This window comes from Hypanus sabinus, chromosome 22, assembly GCF_030144855.1.
Source record: "Hypanus sabinus isolate sHypSab1 chromosome 22, sHypSab1.hap1, whole genome shotgun sequence".
NCBI lineage: Eukaryota > Metazoa > Chordata > Chondrichthyes > Myliobatiformes > Dasyatidae > Hypanus > Hypanus sabinus.
Window position 1 is genome coordinate 41,236,561 of NC_082727.1, and position 23,267 is coordinate 41,259,827.

Sequence of the window (23,267 nt, forward strand, 5' to 3'; positions counted from 1 at the left end):
TCAAATATTCCCAGCCATTGGCCTGGAAGTGTTGTCATGTTTGCTGTTGTGTGCTGGGGCAGCAGGCTGAGGGTAGCAGACACCAACAGAATCAACAAACTCATTCCTAAGGCCAGTGATGTTGTGGGGGTGGAACTGGACTCTCTGACGGTGGTGTCTGAAAAGAGGATGCTGTCCAAGTTGCATGCCATGTTGGACAATGTCACCCATCCACTCCATAATGTACTGGTTAGGCACAGGAGTACATTCAGCCAGAGACTCGTTCCACCGAGACGCAACACTGAGCATCATAGGAAGTCATTCCTGCCTGTGGCCATCAAACGTTACAACTCCTCCCTCATTGTGTCAGACACCCTGAGCCAATAGGCTGGTCCTGGACTTATTTCCACTTGGAGTAATTTACTTATTATTTAATTATTTATGGTTTTATGTTGCTATATTTCTACATGATTCTTGGTTGGTGCGACTGTAACGAAACCCAATTTCCCTCGGGATCAATAAAGTGTGCCTGCCTGCCTGCCTGCCTGTCTGTCTGCCTGTCTGCATCCTAACCTCTTCTGTTGTCCTTTGGTGGCAAGGCTTCAGTTCTATTCAATTGCTTCATAATTCCCTTTACACAATTCATTGCTTCTTTAAAGGCCATCTTCTGCAGTTGTTCTTTCAGTGCCTCTGCAAATCCCCCCATGAAATATTGGGCTTAATTCTTTGTTGAAGTGCTTTGGGACACTTTAATGATGCTTTGTTGACTCAATGTCTGCTCCCTGTGGACCACCCCACTGGAGGCAGCATCTTCTCACAGTCAGATTTGCTCAGGTAGACGATTTTAATATGAAGAAAGCTGACGTTTGCTTTGAATATTATTAATCCAAATAAAAGTTGTTTTGGCAATATTCAACTGTATCGTGAACAGAGGTTAATACATGATCAGTGCAGACAGATCTACAAAAACAAGAGTTTCTACTTTCAGGTGTCTGTGATGGATGGAACTTGGGAATATGTGACAAAAGGGATATGAATGCAGAGTAAACTGGATTGACAATGAGACAAGTAATGAGAAAATAGGGAAATCCAAAGGAAAGGTTAATGGAAATAGAATCGTACTCGTGTATATTTAACAATTTGAGATGATCATTCCATTACCCCAATCAGACTTCAGTGAAATGAAATGTAAGTTAACTGTCTTTTCAACTTTAAGCACAGATTTCCTTTGTTTTTTTCTCTTGTTTTTGAACTACCAAAATTGGTCTCTGATGTCCGTACATTCATCACGGTTACTGTATCAGCCAGGTGGTCAAGGGTAATAAAACACTTTATGGGACAGTCACAATTCTGCTTCTATGTTGATTATAGAATTAAATCAATACAAAGCTTATAGCCCAAGGAAGTCTTGTATAATGAGTCTGAGATTGAATTAATTATTTTCTGCAAAGCAGAAACCTGCAGGAAAAAATCAGGTTTTGGCAATACACATTAACCTTTCCTACAGATCACTGCTAATAGGATTTTAAATATTTAATAATATGTTAAGTTTATCTTTGAATATACTTTATAATAAAAAGAACATTTTTTTTTAAAACTCAGGGCTTGGTGTTTTACTTGAGCTAACCTGGATTATTGTGATGAATCGCATTTAACTATGTGAAATCAAGTTGTTGTGGGCTTCTCACTTAGTAAATTGTTTGTGCTTCAGTTATGAATTACAAGATTTAAATTCCCTTCTATTAATTTTCACTTTGCTGAAGCCCTTTCTGGATTACCTTAAAGATTTGACAACTGTGTTCACAAAATCAAAAGTTTATGTTTAATTAAGTGAAATCAAGTATACTTTAAACACTCAGAAATGGAGCGTTGTGGTTCATATAGATACCAACAACTTGGAAGGTATTAGTAATGTTAGGGAGCATTTAAACTATTTGCCCTTTTTTATACATAGTATGGTTATGAATGGTTACAAAATAGTCTTAATCAAAGTATGTGCTCATTATTTTTTTCCAAGTAAATCAAGCTGTCTTAATTCTGTTGTAGGGTTAAAAGTTAATTCCTCAGTTAGAAAAGTTCATTGCACAAAACTAATATAATTTCACTGTTTAGTTATGTATAAGATGATAGGCTGTTTCAAAGAAGTATGACTGAAATGTTTTAGTAGAAGAAAAATTGGAACCTGTTGGCAGCTTCTTCCAACCAAGTTTATTTGTGCGTTTGTCAAAGCAATGGAGATGGTAGTTAAAAAATTCAAAGCTAATTTGGTGAGAACAGATCAAAAAAGATCAGGAAAATTACATGTTTTTTCAGTATTTCTAAAACACCTCCACAGGTAGATTTGACAATGAATTGCTTCATGTCGTGATTTTTGTACACATTTCATAAATAGATTACAATGTTTAATAGGTGACAGGACTACCCAATTTTTCTTTGTTTACATGCAGCAAGGACATTTGGGCGACGAAGAGGTAAAGTAACTTTTAATACTCAAGCGTTTGCTTTTCCAATCGAATAACATTTCAATGCTACACTGGAGTGATTAACATTTTCCAGTTGCTTTTATTAACTTCTGGTTAATTACCACAATTTTAATTTACTTTCTTATTTTTTGGGATTACCACAAATACGCAAGTGGTTTTGAAATTAGGTGTTTCCAGTTTGTTGATTTGAAAAATCTTTCAGAAGTTCACACAAAATCAGTTTGTATTTTTAAAGATTCAGGAATCTAATGGGGTTTTAATTGTGACTCAAATATTGTTCATGAGCAGTTAGTTTGGTAAAATTTCTCAGCTCTCTTTTGAATCTAGTATTTTGTTTCATAAAATGTACTTGCTTTTGTTGCTTAAGTGTTTTTTATACATTTGATTTATGGTGTTCAGAGGGAAGTGTTTCCCCACAGAAGAGAGACAGGGTCTATAATAGAATATCCCATGTTTTCACTTGAGACTTTAATGCCTTCTCGCTGTATCCATGTGGACAGTGTGAGTAGCAGAAAGAAATTAGGAAAAGGATATTTCAAACCTGGGGAGGAACCAATATAAATATTCCTAGTATTTCCTTATAACTTCCACTTGATTTCCATTTAATTGGGTAGCATGAAGGTTTGCAAGATGCACTTTCAGTTGCTACAGTCAAAACCATTCAGGAACACATTCCTTGTCTCCTTCAGTAATCCAGAAGTCTACACATATTCCCTTGTAGTTCATTCAGAGCAAGCCACCAAAATTGAAACATCTATGTGCTTCTATTTAAATGCACTTATCCAAATGATTTAATTGAGATACTTAACTGTTGTCTTCAATTTGTTTATCTTAATTGAAGGTATATGGAATTTACATTAAATATATACTAATTTAAATTTAAAAGTCATGCATAGACTATAGAGTATGTTAAGGCATGTAACTTGGGTCAAGAATCTGTGCTTGATGCTGTATTTATAAAAAGATAAAAGAATCATGGTAAGTTAATGATTTAGTTTGGGCATTTTAACTCATTTATGGTGTCAGAAATAATGTTTGATAATAATCTTTTGTTTTCTTCTGGACTGGAGATGAGACTAATGGGCATAAACAATAGTGACAGAAGCAAATTTAGGAAACACTTCCAAACACACAGGGTAATAGCAATTCGGAAAACTACCACAACTAACAGCTGATTCTTGGTCAGTTATTAAATTTAAGTGTGAGAGTGATTTATTATAAATCAAAGTCATAGGGATTTGGTATCAGGTCACAGAACAGTCAAGATCTTAATGGAGAAGCAGCCTTGAGGGGCTAAACAAACAAAATCTGTTTCCCCTGTTCCTATGTTGCCAGATCAATAGATGGCCTGCATTTTTGAAATTTGTGCTTTGGTGAGTTTTATTCTATTGTTTAAAAACTTTGTCTTCTAGCAATTTCCATGAAAGGCAGCAATTTTGCTTAAGGAAGGTTCTTAAAAAGCTCCCAATGGAACTTAACTCTAATACCATGTTAGCAGCATTCACTTGATAGAAGACAAAGTGTTCAAACTGTATCTCAGGCATTGGTAAATTTATTGAGTATTGGTCAATGTCATATTGAATCTCCTTGCAGAGGTTTATTCTACCTGAAGCAACATTGCTGCACAAAATTCTACATGGAAACCTAGCTAAGATCTGTCCACTTAACCAAGTAAATATTGATGAGATTTGCGACTTAAACACTATAGGGCAGTATTTATCTACCTTTTAAACATCTTGGCTATTCTAAAATGGTTAATCTTCCATTGCCTACATAATAGGCACATCCTGTTAAAATATTAATTTCTGAATAAATTAATTTCAGATATTATTTGTGAAAGAACTGTCCACAGAATATTCACAGCTATCTAGTTTCTCGCCTAAAGTGACTCCTCGGCTTAATACTTTAACAATCAGAACAAATTTGGGAATGCCTATCAAGGCCTGCTAAACCTCTATAACATTAGCAAGTGTTTGTTAGCACAATTTGCTTATGGTTCCTTGAATGAGATGCTGGAAATGCAACAATTGCTGCTTGTGGAGCCTTGCAATTGATATGTTGCAATTGAAACTGGTGCAAAGGGAAGCAATTGGATTGACATTTCTTTCTACCCTGAATTAATTGTTAATTCTTATTTTTTTTTAAATTACTGCAACGAATTTATAAATTTTTTGAAGATAACTTCTAAAATTACATTATTACGTGGGCTGGCTGGAATTAAACAGTTGAAACTGTTGATGTTTATATTGCTATTTCTCCATTCAGATACATGAATGCTGTTTGCTTGACGTGGGAATGTTTGACTTTAAAATAGATTTACATGCATATTTTGAATATTTTAGTCAGCAGATTTTTTTTATTTTCAGTGCAAACATAATGTCAACAAGCTTTTAATGACCATTTTAATATAATCTTTTAATACACTTTCAGTATGGATCCAACAGTTAATTGGAATTGAGCAATTCATTAACTGTGCATTGCTACAAGGATACTTGTCTTCTTCCAAAGAGTTCGTTGCAAATCGCCACACTTTTAAATTGGTGTTGAACTTTAAGCAGACTAGAATCCAGAGATTTTCAATTAAACGTTCATACAACACCGAAGTTTAGGTTCTCCTCAGGTTTTATGTGCTTCCTTTTTGTGACAAACAGCTGTTTGTTTTGAACTTTTTTAACTTACTTCACCAGTATCACCATTTAGACACTGAGAAACAATGTATTAATATGACCTGTAATTAAAGAAAATATATTTTTCCTCAGTTGCATCTTCATGCACAATGTGGTGACGATGCAAAGTTTAGGCCTGTGGGAGAGATGGGAAACATCAGCTGAACTTTCAGAGTAATTTTCAGGCTTGTTTTCACTAGATAGAAGTGTAATCTGTTTTTCAGGTCGTTCTTCACTCTTTCCTATTGAAGATGGTTTTCTTGATGATGGTCACGGTGACCAGTCTCTGACATCAGGTTTAAACTCTCCAACCCGCTGTCAGAATGGTGAAAGGGTGGAACGTTATTCACGAAAAGTCTTTGTGGGAGGTCTACCTCCAGATATTGATGAAGGTAATTTTAACTCTTGGTGTTATTGTGTGGAAGTAATTTTGGTAGATTTAATTTTTTTTTGTAAAATCCTGTTCATGGTGTCTCCTGTAGATGAAATCACAGCTAGTTTTCGTCGATTTGGACCTCTGGTAGTGGATTGGCCTCACAAAGCTGAAAGCAAATCATATTTCCCACCTAAAGGTAATGAACTAATTAAGCTCTTGAAGAGACATGGATTTGTATTTGAAACTTGTACATTGATTACAATATATTGTTATATCTGCTATTATTAATTTAATTAGCAAAATATCTATGCTGGATGTATATTATAAATTAGAGTCTATTAGAATAATTGTAGAAGGAAAGCTGTATTTCTGGTGTTATATTGGGGAAATGCATTTTGATGTGTGCTTCATCTTTGTAAAGGAACCATGTGTCACATTTTGTGCAGTGAGCCAGAACCAGTATGATAACGACAATTGTTTCCAGATGTAAATTTGTGTACTGTGTATTAGCTGTGTGTTTTAGTGTGCCTTTCATGTTCTCTTTAATATAAGCATACTATTTCTTGTTTTTACTATTTTCTTTTGCTTTTTATTTTTCTCCTTTCTGTGTCTCAGGCTGTCTCATTATCTTCTCTTCACTCACACACACACACACAAGCACACTCACATTCTATTTTTGTGTTCCCCCCCGCCCCTTTTATCGAAATCCTGATGAAAACTGTTCTTTATTCATGAAAGGTGGCCGTTGTGCAGGTCATGTTCTTTACAGCATTTATCAGCATTAGTCTGGTGGAGGAGGAAAAGTGGCAGAAAGTGCATATGTAAGATGTGGTTGACAGTTTTAATAATGTTTTTCTTTTTCCACAATATTCTGAATTCCAAATTGGTTTTGGTTGCTTGGAAACCACTTCTAAATAAGATTTATCTGTTGACCATTGCAATTTGCTCTTTATCATGCATCCAGGTCTTGAAATATGTTGGGGAATTGGATGTAAATCATTTGTAATGGAGCAGAGTAATTATTTGCTGGTGCGCATTTCCAGTAGATGATTTGAACTCTTTGCAAAATATTCTTAGACATGGAAAGCATTGGACGAGGATTTACGTTTCGCAGCCTGTGATTGAATTACAATGTGGTATGTTATTCTGGTGATGAATGTGATGTGGAAAGCAATTTCCACCCCAGTTACCAGTTGCTAGTGCTGCTAATTTAAAATAGAAGGTATGAATAGACAGTAATAAACAATCTGGGTTATTTATAACTAGGTTCAGTTGCTGTTGGAGTCCATTAAAAGATTCAGTAGTCTGGTCTTGGTATTTTATTAGCATAGTTGTATGTATTCATTCAGAAAGCTCACTGATCAAGAGTAATATTTTAAAAAAGATGATGACCTGTAATAAAGAAAATGTTGCAAAAAACTTAAGCAATTCTGCTCAATAAAAACTGGTGCTGAAGGGCTTGAACATTATTGACTATGATGGAATTTTGTGAAAAAGTGATAGCAGTAGTTTAGATGCCCTTGCATCTCCCAAATCTGACTTTAAAATTAATAAATACCTATAGTGCATCCAGCTGGTGCCTTTAAGAATTTCATGGACAAGCAACCTATTATCTACCAAGCAAAAGCTCTTGGATGTGTTATTAGAATTTGTGTTCAGTATGCATAAATATGTATGTAATAATTTTTCATTAATACCACATTAGCACTGCAGTCAAGTTATGTCACTGCGTTGGGTTATTTGTGGTTGAGTATAACTATTCATAGGCTATCAATATGGCTGGAGGGTGCAGAATTGCTTGCGTGCTTACAACCATATTTGACACATCATGTTGAAAGAGCTTGAGCTTTGAAGCTTCTGTCAAGTCACATGCCAACATAATTTGCAATGCAGGCACGCAAGTTACCAACTGAATAACAAATTCTTCTCCAATACAGTAGAAAAATTTAAATAGAAATAGATGATTTTCAAAGTGTTATGCACAGGAGTATTTAAATAGTAATTTAATTAAGTTAGGAAGACCAAATTATTTTAATTATTTTTGCAAATTTAATTTTTCACTTCTGATATTATCACAAATACTTTGTATTTCATTTTAGAATGGAACCAACCAACCTTACAGAGGGGATATTAAATATTATTTTTATAACACTAGCTATACTGCAGAGCATCAGGCTGGTTGGTGGTAGATGATATGTGGACTCCAGACCATTCAAGGCTAATCACACAGATTTAGGGGAGCAAGACATCAGGAAGTCTTACATGCTCTTTTAAAGAGCTGCCACAGATCTGACTTGCAAATAATCTCTTCCTTTAGTATTTTTGCATAAATGTTCAGTTAGTATCGGTTGTAGTGCCCATACACTTTGAAAAGGTTTAGTTCTGCCAAACTTGACCCTTCCAGTTGCCTGAAAAACCAAGTTCGTTTTAAATAGCTGCAAGCTAGCAGACAAGGAAAATAATTCCTTAAAGAAAGGGATGAAATCTGTATTTTCAGCCCAAAATGTCAACTGTTTATTTCCCACCATAGATGATGGCTGACCTGCTGAGTTCCTCCAGCATTTTGTGTATGTTGCTCAATTCAATCTGTAACACTGATCAGAAATAAGATGATGAGCAGTTTAATAAGGGCAAGCACATTTATAGCATGTAACATGTCGCTCTGTGTTCCATTTAAGGCTATTAAGTAATCACAGGGATCATATGTCAATTAAGGAGTTGCTACTATTAATGCTGGGTGAGTGCATTAAGCACGTCATTTCGGAGTCTGAAGCCATCCTGAGACCAGCCTTTGATATTAGACTGAGTGAAGTTTGTTCAAAGTGTTTTTTTAATATGATAAAAAGAAACATGGTATGAATGTATTATGAGATTTTAGAAGACCTATTTGTTCACAGTGTTAGATGGTATTGAATGTTTTGGCATCTCAGTTATGTTTTAATCCAGAATATTTAGAAAATGAGCTGAAGATAGGGAAATCTAGTCAACGAAGACACCTTCTGTTTTTAAATATTCTTCGTAAATAAAAACACAAATTGTGAAGGTAATTGAAGGAGAATTTTAATGGCACAGGAGGGGAGAGTGATTTTCCAGGCTTTGGCCAAATGCGACAGAATGGGGCTGACTAGATTGCTGCACAGAGAGCTGAAACAGTCTTAATGGGCTGATTGGTCCCCTCCTGATTCTATTCTATATTCAGTGGTCACTTAGATACCTCCTGTGTCTAATAAAATGGACACTGATTGTGTGTTCATGGTCTTCTGCTGTTGCAGCCCATTGTTCAGAGATGCTATTAGGCATGCCACTGTGATAACACATGGATTATTTGAGTTAGTGTTACCTTCCTGTCCGCTTGAACCAATATGGCCATTCTTCTCTGATTTCTCTCATTAACAAGGTCACCTACTGGATTTTTTTTGTTTTCTTGCACCATTCTCTGTAAACTCTAGCAACCATTGTGTATGAAAATCCCAGGAGATCAGCAGTCTCTGACATACTCAAACCACCCTGTCTGGCACCAACAGTCAAAGTTACTTGCATCACATTTCTTCCCTGTTCGGATGCTTGATCTGAAGAACAATACAACCTCTTGACCATGTCTGCATGCTTTTATGTATTGAGGTGCTGCCACATGATTGGCTGATTATTTGTTTGCATTAACGGACAGGTGCACCTAATAAAGTGGCCACTGAGTGTATATTCAAAACTGTATGTATTGAGGAGTGAATTAAACCAGCAGGGCCAAACAGCATATAGCAAAGAGCCAAGAGTAATGCAGTGAGACAACTTTGGAACAGGGGCGTGTGTCTGCGACTACAAAGAGATGCATTAGCAATGCAGAAGCTGGTATATACTCAGAGAATGGGACTGCTGGGGAGGAAGAACCAACACTTGCAAACAGTGTGGAGTGGCTGCTATCCATTGTGAGATGGAGCCTATTATTGAACGGCAATGTTATGCCTTGTAAATCAAACAGGATTGGAATTCAAAGCAGTAGTCAGAGTTGAGAGGAAGGAGAATAGTAAGACCAGGACTTTATTAATCATTCTTCTGCTCAGCCCTAATAATCAATAAAGCTGGATTTACAATTGTGAGCTGGGAAACAGATGTTAATAAATTATTGACACTAATTAGTGTCTGTGTACTTTCATTGCTTATTAGTGGGCATCATTGCTTATTGGGGCACCATAGTAGCGTACCAGTTCGCACAATGCTATTGCACTCAAGGCGTTGGAATTTGGAGTTCAAGTTCAATTCCAGCTCCATCACTGAGCAGTTTGTACATTTTCACTGAGAATGTGTGGGTTTCCTAGTTTCCTTTCCAACTGGTGCTTGCAAATTGCCCTGTAATTTGCCTAGGGTTAGAAATGGTTGGGTCGTTGGGCTGGAAGAGCCTGTCCTGTGTTGTACCTCTAAATAAAAAAAATAAATTATTAAACTTGCTCATGTAAAGTATTAAAAGCAGCTTTTCATTCTGTGCTGGAAGTTGAACGGAACTTGACTGAGTAGTTTTGGGTTCAGACGACATACCAAATGGTTGTGATTCTAAGAGCTCTGGAAGTTAATGGGCAGATTGGATGTTTAATTAGATACAAACTAGAGAAAGTAATATCTAATGTTTTAACTCTCATTTGCATCAGTAGCAAATATGCCTGTTTAACAGTTAGTTAATGGAGCATATTCTTTGCAGCTTAGGTGAATTACATTTAAAACAGAGGTTGATAGGTTCATGATTAGTAAGGGTGTCGAAGATTATGGGGAGAAGGCAGGTGAATGAAGTTGAGAGGGAAACTATAGAATGCAGAGAATACTTGATGGGCCAAATGGCTTAATCTTCTCCCATGTCTTAGGATCTGCTGATGAGATGGTGAGATCTGTGTTTTTTGATCAAAACCATTATTGAAAAACTACTTTAATGCTGAGGCATATGTACGCCTAGTTTTATTAAGCCTTGTTTGGACACAGCCAAGTGAAGGTCTTATTTGCAATATATGTACTTTGGCCAAATGTTTTCCCAGATTATCTGGGTTGAAGGTAAGAATTTGAAAAATTTAAACAAAACAACTTTAAGGATCAGGACTGACTGGAGAAGGGTCTTGGCCCAAAATGTCGACTGTTTATTTTCTTAGATGCTGCCTGACCTACTAAGCTACCCCAGCATTTTGTGTGCATGGTGTTTTAGGATCAGATTCTGCATTCATTTATTGGTTGCCCAAAGTATGCCTGTCTTGTTTGCTGATATTTCAAACAAACTATTACAAATTTGCTATCCTCGTTCGTACTCCTAGAGGTCCAGAATGAGCCCAGAATTCCTGGGAAAGGCCAGGGTCTCGGTCAGCTGGAGTGTGTGCCCTCTTTATCTGTGCATTTGCACCAAAGCATCTTGTTGGAGTGGCCATTTGTTGAATGGAGGCTGATTCAACACTTCTCTGATGATCTGACCCACTGCAGGGAAGGAGGACGTAAATAGGAATGACAGCTGGAGAAAAAAGGGGCAGAATTAGAAATAATACTTTAGGGTGGGAGAAAAAGGAGCATTCCAGCATTGATAGAAGGGCAGTCAGCAGAGAGAGATAGAGAGAAGTCTTTGTTTAAACCAAGGGAGGAGATTGCTAGAATAAGCCAGAAGAAGAAAATTAGGAAAAAGAAAAATTGGGTTGGTTTCAATATCCTTGAAGACCAGAAATTAGGCAGCTTCTGAACTAAACAGAATGGAATGATTTATGGCATCTCTTGGAGAAGCTGTTGAAAATCCCAGGAGCAATTTATTCTCCAATGTAAATGAAAAAATAAGCCAACAATGATATTTAAAAATTAACCAATGTCTCAAAGTAAGGTACTAAAAGTGGAATTAATTTATAACATGAAATTTAATGTTTAATCTTTGAACTAATACCTGTAATTCTTTTTACATAAGAACATAAGAAATAGGAGCAGGAGTAGGCCATCCGGCCCATCGAGCCTGCCCTGCCATGCATAAGATCATGGCTGATCTGTCCATAAACTTAGCTCCATCTACCTGCCTTTTCCCCATAACCCTTAATTCCCTTACTATGAAACTTGAAAATTGTACAACTAATTTTATGTGTGTTTTAACATCTACTTCCAATTGGGTTATTACTTGCTTTTATTCACTAATATGATTGAACAGGGTGATGCCATAACTTGGCTACAAATATCCCATTTTGCATATTGACAATTTTGTTAAGAGGCTAGAAATCAAAATCAAGTATATTTTCCAATGTACGTATAGTGCAAATAAAAGCTCATTTTGCAGCAACATCGCAGGCACATAATTGTTAGATAAGCAGTGTTTACCAGAAAAATAAAATTGAATTGAATTGACTTTATTTTTCATACCCTTCACATACAGGAGGAGTAAAATCTTTACTTTAAATTAGCAACATAAATTAAACAAAATGAAACAAGAAAGTACACAAGTAGAACAAATAGTAGTGCAAAGTGGTCAAAGTTCTGAGGAGAGTTTGAGCACCCAGAGTGCAGTGGAAACTCAGTGACGAGCTTACAAAGCTATGCAACACAAGCATCATTTTCCTTGGTTTCATTTGTTATAGTGCAGCATGTTGTATTCTGTCTCCAAAGTAAAATACAATCTTTAAAAAAGCAATTAAATTTCCAGAATGCAATCCACTGACTCTCATTAAATGCTACTTACTGATGTGGCTTTCCAACTAAATTTGTTCAACTTAGTCAAAGTCTCTGCAAGCAGAGTGTCAGATGCAAGAAGGTGAAATGAGGGTTCAGATTTGTCTGCTTAATGTGAAAATGATGTCCACGTGTGTGAACTTGCCAAAGGGGACAACAGAAATCGATTGTATCAGTCAATCTGAGAAAGCCCATCGAGGAAGAATGATTGGAATGGGGCCATGGGAGGGAAGAAGATTGTGGGGCACCATATCAAGAGGGTGGGCAGACAGAAAATTCACTTTCCTGGTCATTTGTTCCTGAGTTGTCCATTTTTATTTGTGAATCACATGCTCCTTTTTTCACAGTAGAACCAAAAAAGAAAATAGAAAACTAAAAGTTCAAAAATCTGAAATGGCTTTACTCAGTACATAGCTGAACCACCTCTCACAGTGATTATGGCCTGTAGTCTTTTTGAATCAGTCTCTATTAGCTTTACACAACATGATGGAGCAAGATTTGCCCATTCCTGCTTGCAAAATTGCCAGCCTAGTTGGGGAGTGGAGGTGGATAGCAATCTTGAGATCTTGCTAGAGTTGCTCGATCGGGTTAAGGTCAGGGCTTTGACTGGGCCACTCGAGGACATCAATTTTCCTCATTTGAAACCACTCCAAGGTTACTCTGGCAATGTGCTTTGGTTCGTGGTCTTGCTGAAAGATGAATTTTCTCCTCAGTTTAAGCTTTCTGGAAGAGGTTATCAGGTTCTGTTTGTATTTAGCAGCATTCATCTTCCCAACAAACCTGATCAGATTTCCAGTCCCTGCTGTTGCAAAGGATCCCCATAGTATGATGCTACCACCACCATACTTTACAGTCGGGATGATGTTACCTGTCTGATGTGTGGTATTAGATTTACGTCACATGAACCACTTAGTGTTGAGGCCTAAGAGTTCCACTTTAGTCTAATCTGACCACAAAGCCTTCTTCCACATCTTTACAGTATATTCTAAGTGATGCTTTGCAAAAAGTTTATGTGCAAGGGTATGCTTTTTTTTCCCAGCCATGTCTCCTTCATTGCCATTCTTCCATATATACCCTTTTTGTGCAAGACCTTGGCGATTGTGGAGCCCTGAACTTCATCTCCAATTGCAACTCACTCAGAAAGACCGTTAGCATTATAGTAGCCTCTCTTACAAGTGCCGTTCTTTTCCAGTGACTAAGTTTAGAGGGGCGGCCTGACCTAGGCAGTGTGGCTGTGGTTTGATATTTTTTCCATGTTTTCACGATGGACTGCACTGAGCTCTGAGGTAATTTCTTTGAGATGGTCTTCTTGTACTCTTCCCCGGATTTGTGCTTCACTATTATAATTTCCCTGACTTGCCTTGAATGTCCTTTTGTCTCCATTTTGGTTTGGTCTGTTGAAAATCCACCATACTGTTGGACCTTCCAGAGAGAGGGTGCATTTATTCAAGTGATCAATTCAATTCCATTTTCTACAACAAATTGGGTGAGTTGGTGAGGTAATATACAGAATTGCATCTGAGGAAAGTTAGCACAATGATTACAAAGGGAATGAATATTTCATCTCACAACTTTGGTTTACAATTTGTAGTAAATTGTTGACAGGTTATGGAATTTCTCTTTTGATTTGACATGTTTTGCAGATTAGCTCAAAATCCTGCTTCAATATATTTTAAACTTAGAAAATGAGATAGTGATGCATGAAAGCAGTTGTGGGGGCTGAATACTTCTTCAAGGCACCGTATATAGTATTTGAACTGTGCGTAGTCGCACTGTCATGAATGTTGAGAGCATAGGGTAGTCGGCTAAGCACGAGTCTTTGAGTCATGAGTCTTGTATGTCTGTGTTGATCGTGAGGAGGAGATGCTAATCCACACAGAACGTGTTCTCTAACAAGAAAGTTGATAATCCATTTGTGGAGGGTGTTGCGGAGATCCAGGCTCAGATTGGTTAGTAGTACTGAGGGAATGATGGTGTTGAATGCTGAGGTGTAATTGATAAATGTATGCCTTGTAGTTGTTCAGGTGGTGCAGAGTTAGAGTGGAGTTGCTGTAGTTTGTAGATGAACCTATGAGGCAATTTGGCTGCTGTGATCTAATTCAAGCTTAAATGAATACACCCTTTTCTTGAAGAGTTGCCTTTGTTTTTATTTTCCCTCTTAAACATTATAAAGGTTAAATGTACAGCCATATCACCATAAAGACTGAGAGTGGCTCCCCGAGTACAAACTCAGGGTCCAGTCTGCAACATCCTCATTTGAAAAAGAAATGGAGAGCCCTCATTAGGCCAAGCAGCATTCATAAATGGAAACAAAAAATCTGACAGAGATTTGTCAGAAGAGTCCATTTCTGAAATGTTAATGTGTTTCTTTCTCCATAATGCTACTTGAACCCCTCTGTATCTCCAACACGTTGAGTGTTTTTTTTTGAAGCTCAGCATCTATAGTTTTCTCTTCTGCTTTGATCTTCCTACTTCATGCTTCAATCACCCAGTAGATTAATGTGGCCAGCTGCCCGAAAGACTCTAGACTTTGCATTTCTAAAAAAATGGAGATTAGTAAGGCCTAGAGTAGAAACAAATGCTGTTTTTATATTTTATATTCCTGTGTGTCATTCACTGTGGAAGTGAGATTTTTCATAAAGAAAAGCAGTAAGTATCATCTTCATAGGAAGTTGCTTAACTCTTGCTGTCGACACTAACAAGTTACCAATATTTCATTGACATAAGAAGTTGTTTATTTCCTTTCAGCATTGATTGAATATTACTCTTCTGTTCATAAGTGGAAAGAGTGTAGATTGCTATATTTATCCACCCTTATATTGATGGAATACTATACAGAACTGATGCTATTGAGGATGATTGAACTGATCACCAGCTTTTTGGAAACGGGAAATTCATCTGTTTCTCATTAAAATTTTGTTTAGTAAATTCACTTTTGAATTAGCATTAGTAAAAGCTCTAGTGACACCCCCATTGAATATAATTCACTAAAGACTTATTTCTTTTGTTAACCTAAAAAATCTTTTACTGATGTCCTCTGAGTATTTTCAAGGCTATCCGTCTTTGGCCGATCATCAGCCCTGGATGAAGCATGAGATCCACAATCTGCTAAGGGCAGATCAGTGGCATTCAGGTCCAGCAAGCAAGTAAAGTACAAGAGGTCTGAGTATGATCTTTGGATTGCGTAGTGGCAATTCTGGACCAAGCCTAAACTGAAGGCTGCTTGACAGCTGTGGCCGGGTTTGAATGCTATCATTACCTATGAAGTGAAACCAAGCAACATATTTGACAACAAGGTTTCACTCCCAGATGGGCTCAATGCCTTTTATGCTCTCTTTGACCATCAAAGTATGGAGGCAGCTTCACAAATTCTCACAGCGCTGATGACCCAGTCACTGAGGATGATGTGAGAGCATCCATCAGGATGGTGAAGCCATGCAAAGGATCCACCCCAGATGAGGCAGCTGGCTGAGTACTAAAGCCCTGTGCTAATCAACTGGCTGGAGGGTTCACTGAGATCTTCAACCTCTCACTTAGGCAGTCTGAAGTACCCACCTGCTTCAAGCAGGCTTCAATTATTCCAGTGCCTAAGAAGAATGCGGTAACCTGCCTCAATGACTGTTGTCCAGTAGATTTTACATCCAGTGTGATGAAGTGCTTTGAAAGGTTGGTGATGAGACATATCAACTCCTGCCTGCAAGTCAACTTGGATGCAGTCCAATGTTCTTACCAATACAACAGGTCAACAGCAGATGCCAATTCATTGGTTCCTCACTCAACTCTGGAACATCTGGACAGCAAGGATGCATAGACCAAGATGCTCTTCATTGACTACAGCTCAGCATCCCCTCAAGACTCATCAATAAGCTTCAAGACCTAGGTCTCAATACCTCTTTGCGCAACTGGATCCTTGATTTCCTCACTTTCAGATCCCGGTCAGTTTGAATTGGCAATAACATCTCCTCCACAATCTCCATCAGCACAGGTGCACCACAAGGCTGCGTGCTTAACCCCCTGCTTACGTCTGTAAGGCTAAGCACAGTTTCAATGCCATAGCTTGCTGATGACATCACTGTCATTAGCTGAATCAAAAGTGATGGGGAATCAGCATATAGGAGGGAGACAAAATTTGGCTGAGTGGTGCCACAACAACCTCTTACTCAACGTAGCAAGACCAAGGAGCTGATTATCAGCCAGTCCTCATTGGGGGATCAGAGGTGGAGGGGGTCACCAACTTTAAATTCCTTGGTGTTATTTCAGAGGATCTGTCCTCGGTCCTGCATGTAAGTGCCACTATGAAGAAGGCAAGGCAGCTCCTCCGCTTCCTTAGGAGTTTGTGAAGATTTGGCAGGTCACATAAAACTTTTGACCTACTTCTATAGATGTGTGGTGGAGAGTATATTGAATGGTTGCAAGATGGCCTGATGTGGAAACACAAATGCCCTTGAATGGAAAAGCCTACAAAAAGTACGTTCTGGTCCATCATGAGTAAGGCCCTCCCCACCACTGAGCTCATCTACAGAGAGTGCTGTCACAGGAAATTAGCATCCTCATCAAAGACCCCACCACCCGGGACATGCTCTCTTCTCGCTGCTGCCAACAGCATAAAGGTACAGGAGCCTCAGGACCCACATCATCAGGTTCAGGGACAGCTATTATCCCTCGAGCATCAAGCCCTTGAACCCTAGAGGTTAGCTTTACTCACCCCATCACTGAACTGTTCCTGCAACCCAAGGATTCACTTTCAAGGACTCTGCGTTTCCTGATCTCAATATATATCTTGCTTAGCTATTAATTAATTGTTATTATTATTTCTTTATTTTCTCCTTTTGTATTTGCAGAGTTTTTTGCATATTGATTGTTTGTCCATCCTGTTGAGTGGAGAGTTTCATTGATTCTGTTATGTTTTTTTGTACTTATTGCAAATGATTTAAAGAAAATAAATCTCAAGGTTTTGGTCTGACTGTCAAGTTGACAGATGCCATCACTCCACCATACATTTGCCTTGGGATGTGGTGATGAACTTCTGTCTTCCACATACATTGATTTGGAACCACATTTTTAGCTTATGAACAAGACCAGGGAAAAGATTAGCATTATTCACCTCATGACGGTGATAACTTCCCCAAATAATTATCTTTTTGTCTGAGAAATTATTTGATAAGAGATTATTTGCTATGCCTCTTGCGTTTTTTTCTATTAGGCTGTCTCTTTATTCATCATGTACTGTGGTAAATTAATTTTTATCCAGCACTGAGCATGTTTAAAACAGATGAAGCCTGCATATTTACTGTGTTTTGGATATTTCAGGGTAGGAGGAACCAAAGGTGGGGTTATATCTATTTAGAACATTTTATTTTGAATGAAGTAATTCCACATCCAAATTATGAAAGGACACCCATTTCCCTATAAAGTGCATTTCTGTTCCAATTAGTTATCTGAATGACATGAAGGCAAGGCAATGTATCAAGGAGAAGATAAACCCTAATTGTGAGTTAGACATTGGAGAAGAAGTACTCTGGAGGCATGGTTGTAGCTCACAAAGTCATTTCTTTACTCCCTGTAAGTGAAGGTGGAGGTTGGCAGCCTCCATAGCAATTCCAATCTTAACCCAAGCAGTTCACAGGTTGGAAAACGTGGCCACAAACTGAGTTCCCACATGGCAGAAGATGCTGGTACTTATCGGCAAGTCCATCCTGCTGGTGTTCCAAACACTCCTTCATATGTATTGTATGCACTGTGTATAAGTTGGGTGTCTTAAAGCTGGAATGGATCTGTAATTTGTTCTGGGATGAATCCAGGAGTATTCTGTAAATTACTGAGCCATAGAGCTCTTTATACCTATCTGAGCCTTCTGTCTCCTGTCAGCCGTATCTCGCGCATATGAACGAAAAAGAATTCTTGAGCTTGGTACTTTTTTCCATAGATGCTGCCTGGCTTGCTGAGTTCCTCCAGCACATTTTGCAAGTTTTGCTTGGATTTCCAGCATCTGCAGATTTTTTCTTGTTTTTGTTTAATTCACTGTTTGCTTTTAAACTGCTAATGTTAAATAATAAAGTGTTATTTGTCATAATTGTGCAAAATTTTCGAATGTTGGGAATGCATCTTTTCATCGACGTCATTTGGAAATGATGAGAAGGCTGTCAGAGATATCTGCAGAGGACATCCTGTAATCTTTTCCCTCTTGAGTTTGACAAGAATTTGTCTGCCTCTTCTTTAGAAATATGCAAAGGCTCTCCTTCTCACCAAGCTGCCTAGTGGTGTAGCGGCATCTACACTGGGCTTCGTGGTGGATGTCCTGGCTTCAAATCCGGCCAGCTCCTTGCATGCTTTCCATTGTGCTGGGTTGAGCGTCGAGTTAGCAACTTGGCCTCCAATGCTAAAGAAACAGCAAGGTTGCCATCCAATGCACCACAAAGAAGGGAATTTCAATATTTCATGACGCTCTGAAAGAAAGAAAGGAAAATTGCCTCACTGATCATAAATAAGCGACAGGTTTTATTAAAAACTGTGATCCCCAGACTCTACCACTTGCCAAACACCGGGGACAATTTACAGTGGATCATTGTGGTCACAGGGAGGCCATGTAAAGTCTACAGCATGCAGGGTCAGAGGTCAGGATCAAGACCAGGTTGCTGGAGCTTTAAGACATCGGCTTTACTGGCTATATAGCCTCTTTTATTTACAAATGGACATATTTTGTATCTACTCTTTTAAATGTTTAATAAGAAGCTTCTATTCTATTTATCCATTTCATATGTAAGTGAAAAGAGATGTAATCCCCTTGTTCTTTCCTGAGATATGTACGTTGCAGACTTGCAGCAGCTAGAACCGTGTACGGTGCCACATATCTGACCTTACCAAGGTTTATTGCAATTTTAGCATGGTTACTCTACATGTAAATTTAGTCACATTAGAAATAAACCTAATTGTCTTGCGAGTCACTGACGTAACTTCTACTGATCATGTTCTGTGTTCCTTTGTCCCTCTGTCCCAACTAAAAATAGCATCTTGCTAGCAATAAATGACTTCCCTGTTCTTTATCCAAAAGCGCTACCTCACGCTCAGCTTCACTTACTAATTCTGCAAGTTTGTTAGTGGTCTCCTGCAATTTGTATTGACATCTTCCCCAGTGTCATATGTAAATTGTGAACAGCAATGGTCCTGCACTAACCCTTGAGGAAAACTTCTACCCACCTTCCTCCACCCCACCTTCTTTCCCCATTAATCCATTTTGTTTCTAGTCCCCTGCCTTCTCTGACCTAATTTCATCAAGGAAGTTTTTAATAACCTTGTCTAACTCCTCCCATGACAGATCTGGGACCAACTCTATCCACAGTTTTCTGGGATTACATTTCTTTCAAATAAACAATCACCCATGATGCAGTATTACCTCTGCTGTATCTTCACTTGATTCCTCTGAAATGTGTGGCTCTCTTATCCACAAGTTTCATTAATCTATTTAATATATCTCTCTTTTTCTGTTGAAAGGCCCCTACTTCATTATTAATCTCTTCATCTAATTTCATGCCTATCCTGTTCTAACTCCCAGCTAAATATTTTGATTTAAAGCATTTGTCACCCTCCCATTTACTCTTTCTACTGAACCTGTATTTCATCCCATTTCAAGTGGAGGTTGTGCCTTTGATATTGTTCTTCCCTGCCCCAGAACTGGTGCTACAGTTTCTGAAAAGAAGTCCCTTTCCTGGACCGGCGCTTTAGCCATGCTGTTATTATCCAGGTTTGTCAGTATTCCAGAGGTTGGCACTTCCGGTTCTACTTTTTAATAAGGATTTCCTTTGGCACAGTGGTTTCCAACCTGGGGTCCATGGACCCTTTACTTAATGATATCGAGTCTAGCAGATGGTTTGTTGCTTCAGATTCCAGCATCTGCGGTTTCTCTTCACCAGTTTAACTCCTAACTCCTTGAAGTCTTTGCAGCAGGACTTCCTCTCTTTCCCTGCCTGTGATTATACAGTTCAAACGCCTCAAGACAGTTTTGCATATGCACAATGTAAATCAAAGTTCAGTTATATCAGATCAAACCTAAGTGTCGTTTTGCTAGCTCTATTACAGAAAAGATATGAAATGATTTATAATCTACTGTCATGTCACCATCCGAGATATCTGTAGATGATATCTGTATGATCTACAGTCACGTCAATAAGCAACATTCTTCAAAATCATTGGACTCCAGGCTATCGAGATAGGGAATGCAGTTTCCCTTTAAGAAATTGTGGCCACCAGTTTGGATTTATTGCAGTATCAGGGAGCCCTGGTGAGACTGATGTCAATGAGTCCCAAGAGGAAAAAGCTTTCCTTCATCTGATAGTCACAAGACAGGAGAATGGGGTGAATACCACCCTTGCCTGAATGGACGCAACTCTGGCGACACTTATAAATTAGTGGATGACATCACATGACTGGCACCACCCACCACCCTAAACACTCATTCCCTCCATCACCAAAGCACACTGGCTATAACATGAATCATCTATTGAATGTCTTAATCTTGGAGCTTGCTACTTTTACCAGCAGGAAAATGGTGGTCCAAGAGGTGGGTCTCTGCCAGCACCTCATCAGCAGTAGAGTGTGAGTTTGTCATACACTGGCTTTTTCAGCAATGCACAGATCCTGAAAAGTAATAAAATAAACAAAGCTGTTCTCAGTAATACTTCACAATGAGCACAAAAATGTTAAAGATAATTGCAAGGGAATGCATCATAACAATGTGTGAAGGTGCTGCTCTGCAGTTTAACGACAAATTAGGTAAAAAGTGATCTCAAGATGTGCAAATTGTTGAAAGTGTTGAACATTTTGCAAGGTACCAAATGAACCCAAGGTACTAGGAAATTTTAGGTTAATGTCCTCAAATTTAGTGTGTAATATTTATACCTTTTTTGTATTTACTTCTCTCAAACCTGGTGCTGGATATAATGTTAGGCAGCTGCAGTGCTTTTCTTTAGAATAATCATTTACTGTTGATTTTTCTCTTCTGTATTTTGTGCCAATATCTTCAGTGTCCCCTGTTCTAGATCTTTTACGTGTCCAGTTCCCCACTCCTTAAGACACTTCTTTAAACAATGGGGTGTTTAATTTTTTCAATAGTTCTTCCAAGCCTCTGAAATATGTTGTCCTCTTTATTTTGAAGGTACTCAATGACCATATAAAAGATGTATTTTTGATGAGTGACAATCTGAAGTTGTAGGAAAAAGGCTTTGGGTGGATTGGAAATTGGGACTGATATCATCTAGTTATCACTGATATTCAGCAAGCGTTCATATTTTCACTGTAGAATTCTTAAGCTTGGGCTCAATCCCTTTCCTTCCCTTTGCCAGGTCCGCTATTTTCTGTTTTGCCCAGGGTGTTCCTCAGCCTATCTGAAACCCAAATGATGTGCTGGATGAAGATGCGTGTTGGAAGTCTTGTTGTATGTCAGCTAAATAATGAGGTGGAGGGAGAAGTTGAATAGTCATAGAATAAGCAAAGAGATCAACACTTTCAGAAGACTGTCTCACAACAATTTTGGGCCCTTTATTTAAGAAAAGATGCGTTGCCACTGGAAAAAGTCCAGAGAAGATTCATGAGAATGATCCCAGAATGAAAGGGTTAACAGATGAGGAGCCTTTGATGGTGCTAGGCCTGTACTCTCTGGAGTTTTGAAGAATGACGGGAGAGTATCTCATTGAAACCTATCGAATATTGAAATGTCTAGATAGAGTGGATGTGGAGAGATGCTTCCTGTAGTGGCCGGGGTGGGGGTGGGGTGTAGGAACAGAGGGCATAGTCTCAGAATACATGGATGTCCATTTAGAACTGAGATGTGGAGAAATTTCATTCACCAGAGGATGGTGAATCTGTGGAATTCATTGCTGCAGATGGCTGTGCAGGTTAAGAAATTGGGTATACTTAAATGGAGATTGACAAGTTCTTGATTTGTAAGGATGCCAAAGATTACAGGGAGAAGGCAGGAGAATAAATCAGTCATGATAGAATGGTGGAGCAGTTTTGATGGGCCAAATAGCCTAATTTTGCTTTTATGTCTTATGGTCTAACAGCTTTCTTACAAAAAGGTTGGTCGAGCCCTCAGAGCTTAAGTGGGTCAAGTAATACTTTGCCATAATGACCCTGCAGCTGGCCTGGATCCATGTCCTTCTTCCCAGCTACTGGCCTCCCTCAGGAGTTTTAGTGCATTAATTTGAACTGTAGGTGTATGCTGGAGAAGGAAAAGAGAATTTTGCTAAGTCATCTTTTTCTGTAGTGGCAGAAAATTAATTTAAGGCATTTCAAATATTTATTAAGAGCACTGGTACTCCTATTTATGGAATGAACAGCCAGATGGCCGGCTTCATCTCTGGTTGTGTAATTTTAAAAGTCAGTTTTAATTAAGTGATTTGCTATTTGTCAAGCTGTTATTAAGCAGTTGCAAGTATGCATTAAAATTTGGAGAACACTTCATCATTGTGTCAACCGTGGCTCAGTTGGTGGCGCACTCATCTCCACCCCCTCCCCCTGCATACTTCAGTTCCATTGCACAGCTTCACAGTTTGCCGCTCCTCTGCGGCAAGAGAGGGCACTGCAGCCTCAGAGGTGTTGATATTTGGCTGAGAAGCCCAGTTTACTTCTCGGGTTTAGTTAAGATATCCTGAAGAATTACTCTGGAGAATTATCTGTGGTCTTCTTCCCAACATCTGTCCCTCAACCCGACCACATACCTGACCTGCGTCGCAGTGCAGTTTCTCCGCATACTTCCAAAGTAATTCCTTAGCTGTGGAATTTACTGGAATGTTCTGAGATGGTGAAAGGTGCTTTTTAAATACAAATCTGTTATTTTGTTAATTTGGCTAAATTCTGTGTATCACCTCTTTTTAACGTTTGTGAACATTCTGGGTGCAAGCCACTTGATTGGCCGTTGAAATGATATGTCTTGTTCTGCACAGTGCGGCCAGAACGAGCTCCTGATACAAATGTGCCTTATTTAGCTATCGTTCTTCTCCTCGCTAGCCTCCTTTGCCTTCACTCCTCCCAATGCAAATCCTTGCCGTCATCTGAATCTGCCTATTTTTGCCTCGCACAACCTCTGCCACTTTCTCTAAC

The 23,267-nt window shown here is 38.5% G+C and overlaps 1 protein-coding gene across 5 annotated transcripts in view; it reads left to right on the plus strand.

The window, feature by feature from the left end:
• Positions 1-23,267, plus strand: part of cpeb3 (cytoplasmic polyadenylation element binding protein 3) — a 108,319-nt gene that overhangs the window by 53,154 nt on the left and 31,898 nt on the right. For 4 of the 5 annotated variants that reach the window (XM_059947597.1, XM_059947600.1, XM_059947598.1 and 1 more), the window contains exons 5-7: positions 2,427-2,450; positions 5,353-5,520; positions 5,611-5,700. In XM_059947597.1, coding sequence (XP_059803580.1) covers positions 2,427-2,450; positions 5,353-5,520; positions 5,611-5,700 — 282 coding nt within the window. The remainder of the gene's footprint in view (positions 1-2,426; positions 2,451-5,352; positions 5,521-5,610; positions 5,701-23,267) is intronic. The other variant, XM_059947601.1, reaches the window with a different exon arrangement.